Source organism: Neodiprion pinetum, chromosome 4 (assembly GCF_021155775.2).
Source record: "Neodiprion pinetum isolate iyNeoPine1 chromosome 4, iyNeoPine1.2, whole genome shotgun sequence".
Taxonomy (NCBI): domain Eukaryota; kingdom Metazoa; phylum Arthropoda; class Insecta; order Hymenoptera; family Diprionidae; genus Neodiprion; species Neodiprion pinetum.
The window spans coordinates 4,216,716-4,236,396 of NC_060235.2; the positions used below are offsets into that span (position 1 = coordinate 4,216,716).

At 40.4% G+C, this 19,681-nt stretch overlaps 1 protein-coding gene across 4 annotated transcripts; it reads right to left on the reverse strand.

Annotated features, from left to right (window-relative positions):
* Window positions 1-193: 193 nt before the first annotated feature.
* On the reverse strand, window positions 194-18,470 carry LOC124216583 (uncharacterized). 4 transcript variants are annotated; one of them, XM_046621239.2, is made up of 11 exons: window positions 17,605-18,469; window positions 13,509-13,709; window positions 13,126-13,259; window positions 12,462-12,588; window positions 5,891-6,074; window positions 3,722-3,839; window positions 2,554-2,855; window positions 2,316-2,486; window positions 1,986-2,213; window positions 1,341-1,478; window positions 194-1,056 (listed from the first exon to the last, which is right to left on the reverse strand). In XM_046621239.2, exons 3-11 carry the CDS (start codon window positions 13,233-13,235, stop codon window positions 926-928), a joined length of 1,509 nt encoding a protein of 502 aa, XP_046477195.1. In that variant the 5' UTR covers window positions 13,236-13,259; window positions 13,509-13,709; window positions 17,605-18,469; the 3' UTR covers window positions 194-925. The 4 variants fall into 4 exon arrangements, with proteins under 4 accessions (XP_046477195.1, XP_046477192.1, XP_046477193.1 ...); XM_046621236.2 differs by having other exon boundaries at window positions 1,986-2,231; window positions 17,605-18,467; XM_046621237.2 differs by having other exon boundaries at window positions 1,986-2,231; window positions 13,509-13,744; window positions 17,605-18,467.
* Window positions 18,471-19,681: the final 1,211 nt, after the last annotated feature.

Here is a 19,681-nt window from a genome sequence, read left to right on the forward strand (position 1 = left end):
CCGTCGAGTCACCGCGGGTCAGGTGATCGTAATTCAACCTCGACTGTAACAATTTTTTTTAAACAAAATACATCGGTCAGCTTTTGCTGTTTCAAAATTACAATAAAATCAGATGAAAAGCACACAGCTTTCGTTCCAACGGAGAAACGGTCAAGGGATTGTGAAAAAAAATCATGAAATACGCATCGCAGTGTTCCTGTATAGTACATTGTATGTACGTGTATAATATATGGATATACAAACCTAGTTACCAAAAAATACGTACATTAAATACCGCGAAAGAGGCTTTAAAAAATGAGCAACGGTTCACATACTTGCCTCAGATAACACGATGTTATCGCAAAAGGTTATCACCGTGTTTACCAAGTAACCTTTTGCGTTGATCTTTGACCAGCTGGTTCCAATCGTCAGGTCTGACCCCGATTACGAGGAACAGATTATCAGAACTACGTATACAGCTAATTCTAAAACAAAATTATCTGTCATCCCGATAGATTTCTTCTTTGTAATCCGTGCACGAATGTGTTTGCGATTTGCGCAAAAAGTATTTGTCCTAACCCGACGCACCGTCACGTTAATAATAAATAATGATGTTCATAACATTATCGCCATACAGAAATTCTGGGGTTAACCGAAAACGCACAATCCGCACTGGTTATATCGGATTCGTATACATATATGTCAAAGTACTTTCAAGTATTTCATAATGCTTATCAAGCTAACGGTAAACATTTACATAATATTATAAATAACGCTAAGAGAGTTGAAGATTACGAGCCTCTTACATTTGCGTTACTGTTATCTTATTCGCTAATCTCTTGTTTAAATTTCCCTCGGAGTTTACATTAAAGCACAACATTTCCTCGAAATCTTTTATGGTTTTTTGGTTTCATTTTTGGCAGTTTTTAGGCATGAATAAATCAAGTTATGCCTCTTTTTGCACACACAGTGGAACGGTGAGTGGAATCTCGTCGTAAACATGTTCCGTGTTCTGGTCCAAAGCGTTGTGGCGACATGCCGACGTCGGTGGCCTGTCATAATGGCTTTCCAAGAGATCTGAAAACCAAAAATTCTTCTTAAAAAAATGTCGAAACTTCACAACAAGCGATTAGAGATTGTCGAATTTGCATTACCTTCCACCAGACTCGAGGTTATTTACCATGAATAGAGAAAAATGAGTAAAGGAATCAAGTTGGTCCCTCAAAAACTGTCTTTCGCAGAGAAGCGACAAGTTTAATGCAAGCGTGACATTGGATGATCAGATCCATTCTTGAAACAACTTTGCAGGTACATGTGAAAATAAGGCTTCAATGGGACACGAGGATTTGAATTCGGCTCACCTCGGATGTTGCCAGAGACACGAATGCTGATGGTTCCCGTCCTGTTGTCGTAGTGTTTGTTCAGCTCGGAGGCGTCGAAGGTTATCAAAGCGGTCTCAGGATTCGTGGCAAATACCGGATTGACGAAAGTCGGCAGAGCTGAAAAGATCGACAGTAAAATTCTAATTGCTTCGAAACTGTTACGCTTAAAGTGATATCACCTAAAGGGTTACATGCAGGATATTGGTGGAAATTTTATTTATTCAAGAACGTGGACATAAAGATTACTCGGTGAATCCAATCGAATGTAGTTAAACGTAGGGTCTGGACAAGTATTTTTAGAAAGAGTCGGTTCTGAGTTAGCGAACGAATCAAAGCGGGAGATGTTCGGAGGAGGTATGAGAAAAGTGGTAAAAGTAATTTTCATCTACGTGTGCAAGCCCGAGGAGACAAGACGTAAAGTAAGCTATTACAGTTAATAGATAAAAATGGAAGCCAGGGAATCTGCCGGACGTGACAAAACAAAGGAACAACGACAAACAAACGAAGACATTGAGAGGTACTCGCGAAAAGTGAGACTTCCATACCAAGACGGGTTTCCAGAACACGACTGGATTAGAAAAAAAGCTCAATTGCACTAAACGATCGTATTTTAAATCGACCTACGAGGAAGCGTCGTGTTTGTTATCTTCAGGCTCTTCGCGTTGTCGCACTTCTCCGGTGTCGAAGCTTCCTTCTTATCGCTGCTGTATATCGAGAGAGGAATGGACTCGAAGAGTTTCGACCTCATGTAGAACACCACGAGGGCAGCGAGGGTGGTTAGACACAGGGAAACAATCGACCCGACAACAATCAGCAAGGTGACATCGTGCGGCGATTGGGTATCTTCCTGTTCTGTGGATAAAAAAATCACTGACAATTAGGGTTTATGAGTATTTCCGAGTCGGGTAACGGACCGCACTTTCACTCCATGGATGTTCTGTTTCTGACGCTTACCTTTTTGCAGGGATTTCACGTAACCGGGATGAGGTGACGCCGCCTTTTTCACCGTCGGCGACGAGTCCGAGCCGCCATCTTCGGCGTTCGCATAACGAAGTCCGTCTTCCGGTCTCGCCACGGTAAAATACGGCAAGGGAAACGAAACTTCGGAAACGGCGACAACGTTTTCTGGAAGAGAAGCACTTTGCTTATAACAATTTTGCGTCAAAGAGACAACAAAAAACCGAAAACGTACCTTCGACGTGCTCCGTAGTCCTGGAAATCCTTGTCGCGATGCCAGTTTCCGTTTTCGCAGCTTCGCTGGCGTCCCCGGAAACTGGTGACGTCGAAGTTTCCGTCTGGATTAAGCCGGAAACTTGAATAGCTCGGAAGAGATCTCCCTGGGTCCAATTTTGCGGAAGGACTGTTTGCGGTGTGTCGATTCTAGAAAATCGACAAATTCCCGTTTCCGGATCGCACGACGGGTACTTTTCGACGCAGTTGCAAACCGACTCGCAACGGAATCCCCATCGACCCTCGGGACAGGCAAGTTTGCAGCTGTGGAAGAAGAAAGCACTGCTTTTATAATAATCACAACTCAAATTCATTCGTTACCACCATTTTTCCTACACGGAAACGATCTTCTTTTTTAAAATAGAAGATGTGGTAAAAGATAATTACTTATCCGGATAGTGTAACGGACTTATTTCTGTATTACAAAAAATATAATGTTAAACGAATAGAGAAACTTATTTTTCATAGATTTCAGGATCTAACTAAAAATAAAAATTGTTTAGTCACGCAATTTCTATATGTACCATTAGTCTGGTTTGCTCTTTTGTTTTATTACAATTTTGACGAGTTTCTTTCCTCTAAAGTCAACTGCATATGTATTTTAGATTTAACAAACGAGTCCAACCAATACGTATATAAATTTGTATAAATAAAACTGTAAATATTAACTACAGTTTCAAAGATCATTCATTCACACACAACATTAAAATAAGCCGCTTCTCTATTATTTATTATATAAACAAATACCCACTTTCAAATTCAGTTCGACATTTTTCTCTTGTTTGTACAGCTAGTTTTTTCATTAAACACTAATAGTTTTCTTTTCCTTTACTTAGCTTTCTTATCCTTCTTCATTCTTGCCCAATCAGGTTCCGAAGTTTGTTGATGAAATTAAAGTGGATAGTTGTTAATTGATTTCGTTAAAACGTTGTGCCACAATTTCGTTATGTTTCATTCGGTTTTGGAAATAATGTGACGAGGCTTTGTTTAATAAACAGAAGAACGTAGATTGGAAGACTGTGTTCGAAAATGGATTACGACGCGTTTGCGGTATTGATTCTTCGGCGTCTCTTCGTAAAGTGACTTTCATCGAAACTTCTGCTCAATCACACAATAGCAAATCGACTCACCCAGGTCCTTGCCATCCTGCGGGACACTCGCAGATCCCACTAACTGGATTGCAGGATTCTCCCGACGCGCAGTCGCACTGTTGCATGCACTGCTTGCCCCAAGATCCTGGTGGACATTCTGAAAATCGTTTAATTTCAGCGTTGCGAAGTCTTTCATTAACTTTTCATTCTACGAGTTCGTGTATATATACAGTGTAGATCCTAGTGATTGATTTTTAATAACATTCGATTCGAAAATAGTACGATTGATTGGAAATAAAAGGTGTGAATGACCCGAAAAAGAATTTAGTTTTTTGCAAAATTGATGAATTTTTGTAGTGACAGAATGAAGGTAGTCAATGAATTAGTCTTGAGTCGTATTTTGCGAAAAGATATAATATTCGAATTTCGCCAAATCGTTTTAGTTAGCGAAAATCGTTTTGAAAGAGAGAAACCAATATTCTATCAACTACGTAATTTTTAAAAATGTTGACACTTTTTTCGCCAATTTTACAGATTTCTTCACATTCAACGGCACATTGATTCTGAACAGAAAGAAATAAAACTAAAAAAAAAAAAAAAAACACATTATCTTTGCAATATTTCCGAACCTGTCTCAAGATTTGGCAAGTGAGGCAGTTTATCTCGGTAAATTCCAAGTGACTTCCAAGAAGTTCCGAGGGAATTCACAGCTTTCGAACTTAGGGAAAATCACGGTTCCCTGAATCAAACATTCCGTACATTGCGAATCAAGACAGGTGCGGAATATCGACAAGGTGAGGTTCACCTATCAAGGATTTCCTCGGAGTCCGGCATGCGTGCATTTCGCGTTTAAATCTGATCCGCGATTGAACGGATAACCGCATTGCACGGTTGTAAAAGGAGGGCATAAACCAGTTTATAATACTCTCGTTTACGTCTTGTCTTATACGGCTGGTAATTGTTGGGTGAAAAATTGTGGCCGCTCGTCGAGTCCGGAAGTCGGGATGAAAGTTGCACCACGCCCGGTTTGTGATTCAACGCACGCACCTACACACGTCCAATACACGTCTGCGGTCTGCGTTGTTCGAGAAACGCCAGCACGCCTCGCATGAATTATCTGGACGTGTGGGCGGTCGCTCTGAACGCTCGGAATATCTCATCAGACTCCGTTCTCAATTATAAGGGACTTTTATCGGTGTCGTCTGTCACCGTTAACCAAAATAAAAAACTATAATATGACGTTTCAGTCCTTCGGGAGAGGAGGGGAGGCTCATCGAACTAAAATTTATTAAACAAATATCAATTGCAGTGTACTCAAAATTTTAAACGACTTAACAGGATTTTCAACTAACAAGCTTCTTGTGGGATGAGAGAAGAAAAAGCGAGGCAAATTCTTTTAGCTTACAATAGTCAGAGGAGAAGAAATAGGCAGTGAATGCTGGACGGTGTTTTAACGCCATTAATCCAGAATATAAATATTCTCCTCCGTGTGGACATCGCAGATTTAAGCAAAGAGTGAAAGCCAAAAACTGGGGCTCTGACTTCACGTTGTTGTTACATCGCAACGTTGGATCAAACTGTCAAGACATTCGCGTGAAATCGTATTTCTCACGTTCGAACTCAAGATTTCATCGGCCACAAGGCAGGTAAGAAAAAGTTTGAACTACAGGATGAGAATGATGAAAAATAATCGATTATTATTTCCCCATTAATAGAGTATGATAAATTATTTTTCAAACTCGATTATTTTTCCTCACAATCGGTTTTCATTTTTTACTTCCACGAACGATGCAATGCAACATCAATTCACGTCATTAAAGTATCAATTATTATCACTGTCTTACTTACTAAGTACCTATTCGATATAACAAGTGATAGATAAATGAATATTTTCTCCTGAAAGTGAAAAATATTTTGATTGAAACTATAAATCATCAAAAAAAAAAAAATTTTTCCGCTATTACGATTACATACTAAAATTTACGAAATTTTTGTTTCGTATGCGCCGTTTCAAAAAGGAAAAAAATAGGAAACAATCGATGAATCGATTAATTTTTACCGATTCAATCGAGTCGCCCTCGATTATTTTTTTCGACTCGATTAATCGAATGCATAGATTATTTTTATCTCAGTGGAAATCGCAACAGAAACGTAATCCCGTCAATACAATCGATGAATTTGTACAAATCTCCCAAGTTAAATACTCACGATGAGCGCAGCTGTCGCCTTGATAGCCGGATTCGCACTGGCAAAAATTTGGCGCCAGGCATAGTCCGTTTTCGCAAGAATTGCAAAATGGTATGCATTTCGGTTCGGCCTCAGCCTCGCCATGCAGTTCCTGGATCACGTATCCCTCGCAGCATTCCGATATCGATCTTTGCTCGACGTTGGTCTGAAAACGAGAACGCAAAAACGAACGGTAAGAAGCTGTAGAAGAAATTGGAGAGTGCAAAGTGTGATCGAGATTTCGGATTTTCTCCTTCGATAAATTTTTCTGTTGCGATTATTACGTAAAGTGTAGATGTTGTATAAATTTCTGAACACCGTATAATAATTGTTAAAATTTTTACTCATTACAAAGTGTTCGAGGATTGCCTTTTGTACGTATAATACGTGCGCTGGAAATGATGTTGCGTAATAAAAACGATGTAGAAAAGTGACTTTTGAGAGGACGTGTCGAGAGTTGTCTTGTAACGCAGCAATTCTTCACCGTTCGAGCAGTTCGATCGTTACTTTTATTGCTCCATTATTGTTATTATCGGCGTTGTATCACCGTTACGTAAATCGTATAAAGTGCCCCGATTGAATCATTCACCTGTTCTGCAAAGTCGCGAGGCTCGCGTTATTATACACTTTTTATTTTTATCGTCACTGTTTTATCACTCCTTTCCTCGTTGCGAATCATTATTCGTATTCCAATGGCCCGTAACACGTGTTAAATATCGCCAAGGATAATTCTTCAATAAGTATCTGACTCGGTCAACTCGACGAGTCGATTTCTAACACCTTGGTCTTATTTTTGTTTATCATTTTTCAGTCCGGACTACACGTAATAAGATTCTAACACGTCACCTTGTCGCCAAGCATCTCATTAATCATTGTCGAATAATTACGGTCTCGGAGAGTGCAAAGAAAGAAACAACAAAGTGGGGGAAAAAAAAAAATAAAAATAAAAAACAGAATAGAAAAACTGGAGGAAGAAAGTATAAAGAAAAAATGAAACAAAACAAATGTGCTGCTCATAGACTCGACTTCAGATTTCGGAATGAAACCACGTCGATCATTTCCCTTCATCCGGTTTGACCGTACAAACGTCAACGTAGGAGGCCTGAAACGACTGTCTCATTGTTGGAAAAAAACCAGCAGCATATAAAGTAGACGCATAAAAGTAAAAACTGATGACTAATCCAGTCTGAATACTTGCCCAAGCCTGGGCCGCCGATTCAACGCCTCGTTTTATCCCACATGTTGCGTTTAATGCAGCTGACGTTATGCAAATGCAGAGTTTTAGTGCCCACTCCGCGAGAAAATATCGCTAATTGATAGCACTACGAGAATAAATTATATAAATCCGTGTTCAAGTGATTGTTTTCTTTTTTTTTTTTTTTTGCGAGCCGTCAATTAGCGAAATTCAGCTCATTTACGTACCTGTACCAGATGAAAATCCAGTGGCGCTGACACGATCGAAACACGGAAAATGCCTGAAAAATTTTCCCCGCGGTGTATCGCTTGGGTTGAATTTTTTTTGGAACGAATTCTTTAATCCAGAATCGAGGCCAGGGTTAAACTGTTCCGAATAATTAATCGTCGGGCGAACCTGTGATCGAGAAATGTAAGGCTAAGGCGATAAATAAGCGGAGCCAGAAGATGAGCCTGTTTTTCTTACTCGTAGTGTGAATATGGTTGAAGTCCGAAACCGGTAAATTAACCTCGGCGATAAATTGGCCAATTACCTTCGCATTAACACCGCGGCGCTTGAGACTCGACAAACGAAAAGTTCAGCCGCATAATCAACACCTGTATAATATAATAAGTGGTTAATAAATTTATACACGATAAAAGAGAGAGAAAAAAAAAAAAAAAATTAATAAAGAAGCTGTATAACGGTGAATTAAATGATTAAATTTAGATGCGGTAATTATTTTCACTCGTACGTAGTGAACGTTTTAAACGTGAGCGAGATATTTTTCATCGACGATTATACGGGAATTCGCCGCTTCGGCGATACGGTTCACACATTTGAATGGGAAAAGTAGGAGGAGTTAAAGAAATCGCGAGTAATACCGGCACGAATTTCGTAACTTTTTACTCCGAGGCAGAAGACGGCTCAATTAATGCCTAATTGGCACAAAGGAATAGTCTGAAATTAGTAGTTAGAATATTATTATATAAAATAAAGGAGCGCTGGAGCCCGGCGAATTGACAGTGTGTAAATGAATAGATCGTTCCTTATTTTCAGGCTTCATAGAATTTAACGTGCGCGTGTTCGTTTCTTTGATTTTCGTCTACTCGTTTCTGTACATCCAACCATTTCAATAGCCAATTAAACCCGAAGACTCGAGTATTTGTACCGTCGGATTAGCGATTAGCAATGAACTCGATTACGGCGAGTTGCCAATGTTTAATCATCGGCTGACCAGATCTTTGATCGACGTTCAGGCGATGGTCAAAATAAAATCCCTGAATGCTCCACCGTGAGACCGAGACTTTACACCAGCAATCTCGACTTTCACCGGTCTGCAGCCGATACGCGATACTCGGACAGCTTCTTTCCGGCCGATCTCTGCAATTCGTATAATACTTTATACACACGTGTGTATATACATATATATGTATGTATGTATAATTCATCCCGGGATGAAAGTGAACGCAATGCGTGCCCGGTGTGTCAGGTATACGTACGTACGCATACGCATTTGCCGTTTGCACGTATACGTAACGAGATTTAGCACGACGATTATAATCATCGCCCCCTATTAACGCGGCAACGAGCTGGGTAGAATTATTCGCTAACAACTGCAGCGAATTGCACAAGTTTAGATACGCGTGATCCGGGACGCGTAGCTGAAACGCAGAGGAAAACTTGGACGGAAATTGAGTGTGAGAATTTTCTTGACGAGATTAATAATCGAGAAATTATCAATTTTTGAATGTTATCTAACGAATTTGTTGGTCAGATTAATGAAGAAGTACCGACTTTTTATGGTAATCGATCAGTCTTCTTAATTTTTACGTTTTTGGGAAACGATGATGCATAGAACTGTGATTTCAACTGCTCTTATATTGATCATTAACCGTTTGAGTTATACACTGAGAAAAATTTCATTTGATACAGTAACTAGAAAAATTGCGTAAAACAGGTATCGTTAAATAAACTGTTAGAATATTGTTGGAATTACGAAAAACGAGCTACGCCTAACCATTTTGCGCTATCGTCGATCCTTTTTTGGTTATTGCAACGCAAAATCAGTTTCTGAAGTTTACTTTACTTTTTTAATTAAACAAGGCCTTAACGTCAATTTATTCTTGCACAAGTATTAAATGTTCCCAACAGTTGCAGGAAAATCTAGCAACAGTGATCGTAATTATAAAGAATAGTAACGGATACTAGACTTTCCGGTAACAGCTAGAAAACCAATTTTCATGTTTTACCTAGAACTATATTTTTCGATTGTGGTTAAAAATAAAAATAGTTAGGGACTGAGCGGTAATCGAAACTAAAAATTTCTCTCAGCGTAGTGGTAAGTATTTTTACCACCTATTTTACATCCATTTTTATATATCTAGAGAACATTTCAGCATATTTTTTTCCGGTTTTGTGCTATTTCTGATAGTATACTAATAGGTTTTCGTTATTCGAGAGTCATTATTACGATATAATGTAAATTATTACCGTTGGAAACAAATTGATTGAAAAAAGTCGTGAAAATTGAAGAAATAATTCATTTCCGAGAAAGTTACCCGTCTACACAGATACTCGTTTTACATAAATTTTACATAAAACTCGATTAAATCCGTAGAAAAACTCTTTCCAAGGGTTTTTGGGCTCGCTGATTACGAATCTGAAATCAGATTTTGAAAATTCAGTACAGCGAATCCAATCAGGGACCCCGGAAACTTCTGCACAGAGTTTTTCGACCGGATTCGATAAAATTTGAAATTTCCGTCCGGCATATCGAATCCGCCATCTTCAACTTTTGAAGTCTCATTTTAGATTCGTAAGCAGCGACCCTAAAAACCATGAAATACCATCTTCTTGTTGTAAAAGTTGACCCAGCACAATAATGTTCGATCACTTAACCAATGATTTACTTACGACGCGTCAAGTCTTCCGACAGATTCAAAACTACAACAAGCACTGAACGATAATCGATCACACTGTCAGTTACGTCCTGGCGCAAACAGCGGCTGTTTCTGCATTACGAAATTTCAGTGTTTACACAGCGAGAGGCGTAAACCGTGCAACGTATAGTGCAGGATATTTTATACCTTTACGCCATATGCGATCAAACTTTCTTCAGCGAGAACTACTCCCTAAGAACGTTTGATTTGTAGGAGTGTGTGAAATTTTTACGAGCAAATGAATTTTATCGACATGATATTATCGTTCGCCGCGCCGTGAGATGATGAAGAAGAATTTTCAGACTCGGCGGAAGGAGTCGCCACGATTATTAACATGCGCGTAAGCGTTTTCAAAAAAATACTTCGAATAATGTTTCTCGATTTATTATTACTATTATTACTATTATTATTATTATTATTCATTACACAAACGCGATACTCAGAATCGAATTTCCGAACAAATTTCCTTCAATTTTGCCCCGTCAATTATCGCGGAGTTTGTACGGCGCGTCTCGAATTCCACTGTGTTCTTCCGCCTCGAACCAAGCACGCTTCGAAGCTTTTTCAAAGTTACATCAAACGCATTATGCGGATAATTGTTGCGTGCATGGGTACGAGGAAATTCTATAGCCGCATTTGAAATTCGATCATGTAACAAAATCGCACAGTACAAGGTGTGTAGAAAGGATAGTTATGTTAGCGATTTTAAAACCTAGCTGCACTCGGAAGAATCAATTCAATGCACTGTGTAGTTCGGATGAACTTGGAAATAACGCAGGTCGTACCGCGAACCCAAACGTCAGTTTTCACCGCGTTCGCCAAACTAGCTCGAGGCGTGACGCAAGGACACTTCTAGACCGGTTTTCACGTTTTCTATTTTTTTTCTTTTTTCCGCAGATTTATTCGTTGCGAAACCGGCGTCAGCCTTGAGATTTGATGAGCGTCCGGTCGATCCGTGTTTCGATAAGACCGGCACTCGCGGTTTTGCAATTTCGAGAGAACCGCAACAAAGCACATACAGCGCAGGTAACTTCGCTATGACCGCGATGATTCAAAATGATCCTTCAACCACTTGAAGCATGCAACTGGGTATGCAAGGATTCTCGAGGTCACTGATTTCAAAAATGGGCTGAGAGAAGTTTTGAAAATTCAAAACGGTGATCCACGATCGTGAATTTTGAAATTCTGACGTCAGATTCGTTTTCAACGACCCTGAAAAGCCCTGATTAACATATTTCAAACGAATCGGATCAATTTTTATATTTTCAGTCCGCCATATTGGATCCGACATTTCGAATTTTGAAATTCTGACGTGGGATTCGCTTTCAGCCACCCCAAAAACCGAAGATCAGAGAGTTCCACTTTTCCAATTTCCCTAACCTTCCCACAATTACATTTGGTCTGTAAAAACAGGCATTTTCAACACTTTCTTTATTTATAGGGTTCACTATATTCGTCGAATAATCATAAGCCCTCTAAAAATATCAACACTGATACCTTAGAAGTCCAATTATGCATAAACAAAGGCAAAAAAAAAAAAAATGACAGTGATTTCCCAAAAATTGAATTTTTAAATATTGAACAACCAATTCAAAAAAGGTATCTCACTTATGAGACGCTGTACCGCAAAGTGTTTATTTATTTTTAAATAAGACAAGAGAAGGAATGAATTTACTGTTAAACTTCTCTTTGATGCAAAGACTTCAGACAATCCCGTACACCATACGAGTGATCTTGATATAATACCAATTTTCCCGACTGTTCAATGAACGGGAAGTCGAAGTGCAACAACCTCGTAAAAGGGAGACCCAAGTTACTTTGTACTCAATAACAAGCTGCGTACGCGTGTATAAATAGACCAACTAGTTGCAGAACAGTTGGCTAGAACGAAAGGCGGCCGGATATGCAGCGGCGGCTTGCGATCTCTGAAAATATTCCAAGTCGTTGCGAATCGTAACGGGTCTTGTGAAGCAGGAGTTCACCAATCATCCCAATCCCCCGAATTTCTAATTGGCGTGTAGATCTGAACGTATTTGGTTCACGGCTAAAGCAGAAAGAGAGAGAAGCGCAGCCTATTACAAAAACGGCGAGCCGTAATTTCGAAGTGTAGATCCGTTCTCGTTTGGTAATACCTGAGTTATGATTATCAAGGCCAAGCCTCGCTGATCGTCTGTATGACGGAGTCGGAATCCAATGATTTTTATCTCGTCGCTGTAAAAGTTTCCGATTTACGGGTAAATATGTGATCGATGCGAATCTTCAGCATCCGCTGTGTTACATCAATGGTAGATCTTTTATCGCGGTGATTATGTTAAACGAATCGAAGATATCATCGATGTTAACTGCAGAAAACGACCGACAAATGATTGAAATCTCTGCAGTTTAGCGACAAAGATTGATCGATCCTTATTTTACGTGATCTGTTCGATCGACTCACCTTGATTCGATATCGTTCCCTCATTTCAATCCGCGTCTTTTCACACCTCGGAGGAACCTGGAGACACCATGTGAACGTCTGTACCATGACAGGCTCCGTGTAAATTTCTTTGGCAGTGAGGGTGTAGCTGAAACGTAAAATTGACGAATGAACGTGAAGTGAATGAAATTCCACAGCTCTGAAATCGAGCAAATGAAAGCTGTGGAATTGTTCCACTTGTTGTCAACCAGGTCCGAAAGATTGAAACCTAATTTTGCCGCGGAATGCTAAATTGGAACGAACAACGTCAGCGAATCGTGACTTATTATTAACATTGAGTAATGACAGCGCAGGCAACGAGCATTGCTTCGATCAAACCCTGCATGCACTAGCCCGAGTGGAAAATGATCTCGAGCGGCTAACGACAACTAGATTACCCAGCGAGGCATACCTTTGCATGCTCGTGGATATTGCACATTGTACAATTCTCGGATAAGTGATAAAGAGCGTTCTCCGAGAGTCGGGCTCGAATTGCGGCCGTTCCTTTTGACACGATCAAATCACCGGGAACCGCGTTCGTTGGTCCGGGGAGTGGAGTTTGCGCAGCTCCTTAAAACTGGACCACCGACAAGCAGCGTCTGGGATCCGGTGAACCCGAAAGTGAAAACTTGATCAGTGTACTCACTTTTCAATCCTGTTGCAGACGTGTTCACCGGACAAGGAATTCGCCAACGGCAAGGCTGCCAAGACTGTTAGGACGATACGAAGACTGTCCAGAATCCCGGAACCGAGCATCTTGGAAAGGTAACCGAAGTGCACCTGAAGCAGTGGATAATCGGAACATTGATCGATGGCTTATAACTATTGATTGAATGATTTTTCCCGAAGTTGGCGAGGCGTTTTTGCGATTGAACTACGCTGAGGTGCGAACGCGGTGCTTTGGACTGATTATTATGAATCTGACGATGAGCTCGGAAGTCGAGCGGTAATCGGATCGCGTCGGTGGTTGCAAATAGGAAACAGGAAACTAATCGCAATGAAAATAATAACGGCAACTGTACTTCATACCTTGATAACGATGTTATCCTTCCAGCCACGACGGTTTGAGACGAGCTTTTTTATTCCGCACGTCACTGGGCGAAGTGCGATCGACGTGCATGAAGTGTACGGTATCGGATTTCGAAGCTAACGACTGCAGACAGCCAACACCGGATGGGTCGTGTGACCGCTTCGCTTCGCCATATCTCCGTCTATCAGACACCGCCAGAACTGTTAACAGAAACCGTTCGGCAAGGATTCACCTTCTGAAATAAATCGCAAATCATCTCAGGTGGAATGGAACGGTTTGCTATGCGGCCTGAGCTTATTACCTCCACCGAGAGCAATAACATCCTATCTTGGAATTTGGTTCAAGGAAAGCTCATCTCAGATTCTGGTTCAACAAAACCAAATTCAATGATATGATTTCGTTGCTATCAACTGACGATTGGTAGAGATGCACTGATCTTTAGGTAGCGTCACGAACAGTATTATACACAGACAATGAGACGAATTTCTGGTTGTGGTTACAGTTTCATTTTTTATCATAAGCGAAAAATATGTTTCTGGATACGAAATTGAATCTAATTTTGTAACTGTTGCGGGTTGTTCATTTTCGGTATGGTAACTGATGCTATTTTATTTTATTTTTTTTTCCAACTTGACGTTGGTGCTGGGATGAATTGATGGATGATGGGTACTTATTGAACCGACTGAATGTGGTGAACTGAATAATAAGAAAATTACTATTAGCAAGAAAATTACTTTTGAAGTAAATATTACCGGAGTCGTATAGTCAGAAATCAATTTTCGAACAGAAGATTGGTCTGTAGAAAAAAAAAACCGGCTGCAAGATGCAGATCCTGAGGTGTGATATGTCGATTTTGACATTCGATCGGATGACTGAATATTCAAAAGGCAGATTTGGTCTGCTTCTTGTTATTTTTTATATCTTCGATGTATTCTGATTTTGAGAAACTACAGTTCGTGAAACTTCTGTCGTTTGGTCCATTGCGTATATGGACAAGAGAGAGAAAGAGAAATAAAAAAGAGAGAGAGAGGTAGAGAGAGGCACATTTATACGGGAAGAACGATAAAATCTGGATTACGAGCGTCGTTCGAGCGGCGAACGGTATAATCATGCAATTTTTTGAGTCGGTATAATGAGTGCAGAATTGTGTAACGTCCTCGAAAAATTGCTGTGACTAAATTCACAGTGATTAATTTTCGTTGCTAATGTCGTATTGCAGCTGTATGCAGGTTACGAGATCGCGTTGTAATGTGTAAATGAAATTGTCCTATCTGGTATGCAAGAAAGATTTGTAGGATGAAGTCGCGTGGACGATTATTAATAGCGCGGAACGAAATCGTAAGAATGATATTACGTGTATATCTATCTACTCGCGAGTCTGAAATAAAACGGCTAATTAATACCTCCTTTCAGAAATAAGCGCTAGAAATATGAGGATAAAAATGAGAGGTATGAGGCGAGTTGATCAATTCGACGGATCGCGAATACATATAATTAAGCAATCACTTTATCACCTCGCAACGCGTTTCGTTGCACGTTAAGTGCGAAATAAATAAATGAATTCTTGCGTGAATAATATCGATTTTATAAACGAGTTGTACATCAATCGAAATTGAGAATAAAAAAAACTTTAATTACTTCTTCTCACGTTTTACTCTTTTTCCTCTTTCCCTATGTTTTGAAACGTAGCTCAATTATGCAGTGAACATATCCACTTACAAATTGAACGACAAGCGATCGCATTTTCTTTCAAATTTTTAGCAAATTCAAACAAATCTCAAGTGATGGCAGAAAAACGGCAACGTACAGAGTCGTTTGCGATTTCCATAAGTGAACAGCCTCTCGGAATTTCCTCTCGTTATTCTCAGCTCGCCAAACTCCTCTCGTTTCAACTATACGGCCAGAAACCGTGGCAAATTCGTTGATCGAGTTTCATCCCACGTTCGATTTTACCGCAGCAGAAACGACGTGGGAAAGTTGAATATCTCCTTTCAATTTATCAGCATTGCCATATTTTTCACTGCCGATAATTATTGCTCTTACCAAAGCCCGACGACCGAGTAATTAGCAGCATTAGCTTATCCTGTTATAGTACATGGGTTGAATACAGTCCGCATCTGGTAATTACAGTCTCGGATTATAAGTGTACATGCACTCGATCCAAGATCTCTAACCCACGATCCAGGATCGCTTGGATCTAGGGACGAGAATTCATGCACGGCACTTGAGGGGCACATGGGATTTCGTTCAAATTGTTTCTGTTTTCTTTCCACTTTTTTTCCCCGCCTCCTTCAGGCGTTTAGGTATCAACTACAAGATGATACGAAAAGCAACCGTCCAGTTCTTTTTTTTTTCAATTTCTTTTTACTTCGTACAACGCATACGTTTTAATATTGCGCAAGACGCACAAGCTGCCCGGTTTTTATTCCACAATTTAATACGCTGTATGTTATTATAATAAAAGCGATCGTGAGAATACACCGAAAGATGCAAAGGACAAACGATTGTTGTGCAACATGTTTGTATAATGAACGTTGCTATAATATAACGACTTTGTTTTGATTGGGTTTAATTACTCAGGATCAGACAGATGTGCTCAATTGACATTCTCGAACATATTTTAGTCACCTAGTTTCCAGTTTACACTCTAACCACTCATCTTACTGTCTTTCACCTATTTTACAATTTTTTATTCCTTGCTTCTATCGGCTTATTAACATTTACAATCAGGGAGAAAAAGTGTTTGAACATTGAGAAAGGTAAAATTGAAATTGCAAAGAGGTTTTAAACCGAAAAACAATCAGACCTGTCAAGTAAATCACCCGCATGAGCTGCATTAATAATCTTCACACCGGATTTAACAAATTGCCCACTCGTTAAGATCTTCAGCGTGTAATGCAAATTTCTCGCTCCTAGAACAAGCTGAGTTATGAAGAAATTTAACATCCGTTAACGTTGTTTCAGATTCTTTCAACTGGGGCAAGGCCAGAGATTAAAATCGGATCAAAAAACGTGCATTTGTGTTTCCAGTAACTGCCTGTAATTTCATTACATGTAAAATGTTTGGCAATGAAATTAACTAACGACTGGAATTTCGTGATCCGAAAAATTATAGTTGATTTAATAATCCGTCGCTCATTTATGGCGAATCCTTACGATTGGGGTATAAATAATTTCTTTTCTGTTCGTTTTTCTTATTCAAATTGGTAAATCGAAGTGCTGCGAAATCACCGACGAAGCACCGAGAGCGCGAGTTTGCGTAACGTGACAATTTACCACCACCACCATCATCGTCATCATCATCGTAATTATTATTTCTGTTATTACATTCAACGGCTATAATTAAATTCTTGTCGCAGAGTAAGTAAAAATCGTAATTTCACTTTATTCAATTTTCGGAACAGCAAAACAACAAACTGATTGCAGTCAGTTTTGACTGGCTGATGATGAATGAAAACAGCGTAGATGTGCCTAGATTTATCTAAAAGTAAGTAGCTGTCGGTTCATGTGGTAATCCGTTCGTTGCGCATTGTAATGATAAATAACAGGCGTTACATATTGTACATTTGTATACGTGCAGCACGGACTGCGTAGTTTCGTAGATTCAATTTATCAAGCGTTTAATAACGACGAAAAATTGATCACCATACTATTTGTCAATTCGTTGTTATAACTGTAATATCACGAATTGTCTATACGTGTACATGTATCATCCTAACACTTATCTAAGCTTGTTAGTCAAACTTCGTTGCAACGATACTCGACACGAAGCGCTGTCGAATAATTTATACCCGTAAGACACGCGAGCTTAAGGCTTGTTTCCAGAAGGTAAAACAGTCGCAAATGAAGTTGTTTGACAGTTTCGTGAAAAGTTTTAAAGAAAAAATACTACTCTGCCCCGCAAAGGTTATCTTGAATATTTCGAGGAGCTTTTTCTTAAGTTCACAATACCCAAAACCATGCTTAGAAAAATTACAACAGAATGACGGTGAACATTTTTGAGAAAGAGCGAGACGCGTTTCTTTACCAAGTTTCTAATCGGGGAACAGATTCTGTGGCAGCAAGAAGTAGGAGAAGGAACCAGTATCCACTTACCTTTAATCGAAAGCTCAGACAACTTGTTACGTCGAGGGGTTGATTTCGTCCGATTTTCCGTTTTATCGGCTAACTTTTCCAAAGCACAAAACGCAGCTTCCGTACCATGCGGAGGATCACAACATCGGGAAAGCACGACACAGACGCAACAACGCACTACGACATGCGGCTGGGTCGAAACGTCGGAAGGCACTCGAGGCACAATGAACTCGACGATGAACCGACCCTCCGACCCTCCGGCTTCAATCTTCTAGCACTAAACTGCGGCACCATGGAGAAGCTCGACAATGCGTGATGACGGATCCAGCGGGGGCGACGTGATCTCTCCGTCTCTCTCCTCTCCTCATTTCTCTCTCTCTCTCTCTCTCTCTCTCTCTCTCTCTCGCTCTATTCGGGTCTCGTCGAGGCATCGTTACGTCGTCGAACGAAGAGGCCCAACAACCGTCGACGTATTCGCTGAACAGTTCGGCGGTAACTGATTCTGCAAGAACCCACATTTGCACACCGGGGTCGAGGGTCCAATCGACCTCTCGCCACTGCTACGTGAACATTTTACTCATTGATAATTAACCATCCATTCCGCATCCTGATCGCTACGAGCACTCTTCCTTCTCTAGGTACCTCTCGACGACTCTCAATCTTCCACGAGCACAATTGTCTTCCATAAGAGCTTACCAACGGCAGAATATCCGAGTTGCGAAACGGGATTTCGACTCGCTGATCGACCTTTGACCCCGTCTGGCTTATACCTTGTCTTCTTAATGTGCCTTGCGGGCACTTTTACTTTCTCTGTTGATACCGTGCGGCACGTCTTTTCCACACAGTTTCTCGTATTGTCTATTCGCGACTTGTGCTGAACTGCATAACGTGAATCACCGGCACTCCTAGTCGCGGCTGTCCGTTTATACGTTCACCGTAACCCGTGATGCACGACAATGACGACAAATGTCAAGGTTATAAGCTTCGCTGGCTGGTCGAAGCTTGTGGAAATTAGTTAACCCGTCTCGATCGTTGCATCGAATTGCTATTCACCACTGTTGTATGCCGTTCTGTAACAGGTTGGCATACCAGCAGGAGGACTGGTACACAGAGAACATAACGTGGAAACACTAAACGTGCCTTCACGACCTGCCATCACTCCAACGTCAACATTAGATCTCGTCAAAGTTGACACCAGGAAGAATTCTTTGTACCTACTGTTAAATTCGATTCTTTATATATCTACCAAAGACAAAGAGCGGTAGTCGATTTGTTCCGATGAATCAATACCAAGTCATGAGAATTCGAGAACCGAGGCTATAAATAACTTCGCAAACCTTTCCTACGTCCGTTATTCCGAATAACGCTTTTGCTTGGTAGTAAAATTGTCAAACGATCAGGTTTGACAGATCGTGGCTATAAATATTTATACGACCCAGAGTAGAACGGAACACCTCAGATCGCATGGTGGATAAGCAAATTCGAAAGTGGTCGCATTGTGCGCTGCATTGGCGTTGAATCATCGTGACGATGTACGGAGGTCGAGGATGAATTGGATAAAGATGATGACGAGCTCAAGGCCCGGTTCTAAATTCATCGGGCATGTTGTCGAGGGGTTCGTGTTGTTCGAGTGTCGTTCGGACGATCTGCCGTAAGTCAAATAGACCGATGAACTCCGAAGGATGTAACTCCTCGAGGTTTGCAATGGCCGCGGGATGCGCTACGATAATAATTGCTTGATTGCACTCAATGCTTGGTCAATTTATTTATAATACGCAGGGTCGTATAAGAGCCAATGGTGTAGTAATTCGCGTCTTGTTTTGTCGTCCGGTCAATGGTGTCTCTGAATCAAGTGAAAATGTTTTGAAGACTGAAAAACTAGTGAAAACAGCGTGATCGTAGTACTCGGGTCGAAATCGTGTAGAAAAATAATTTTTATCACATCTGCCTGATATTGAGGAAATTGTGTCTTTGAATTGAGTGAAAATTGTTGTTCGAAGAATCGTAAACTGTTCGATACAGCGTAATTGAGTTCGCAATGATCGTACTCAGGTTGAAAAAAATGCAAAAAATGTATAGTTAGATACCTACTTGTTTA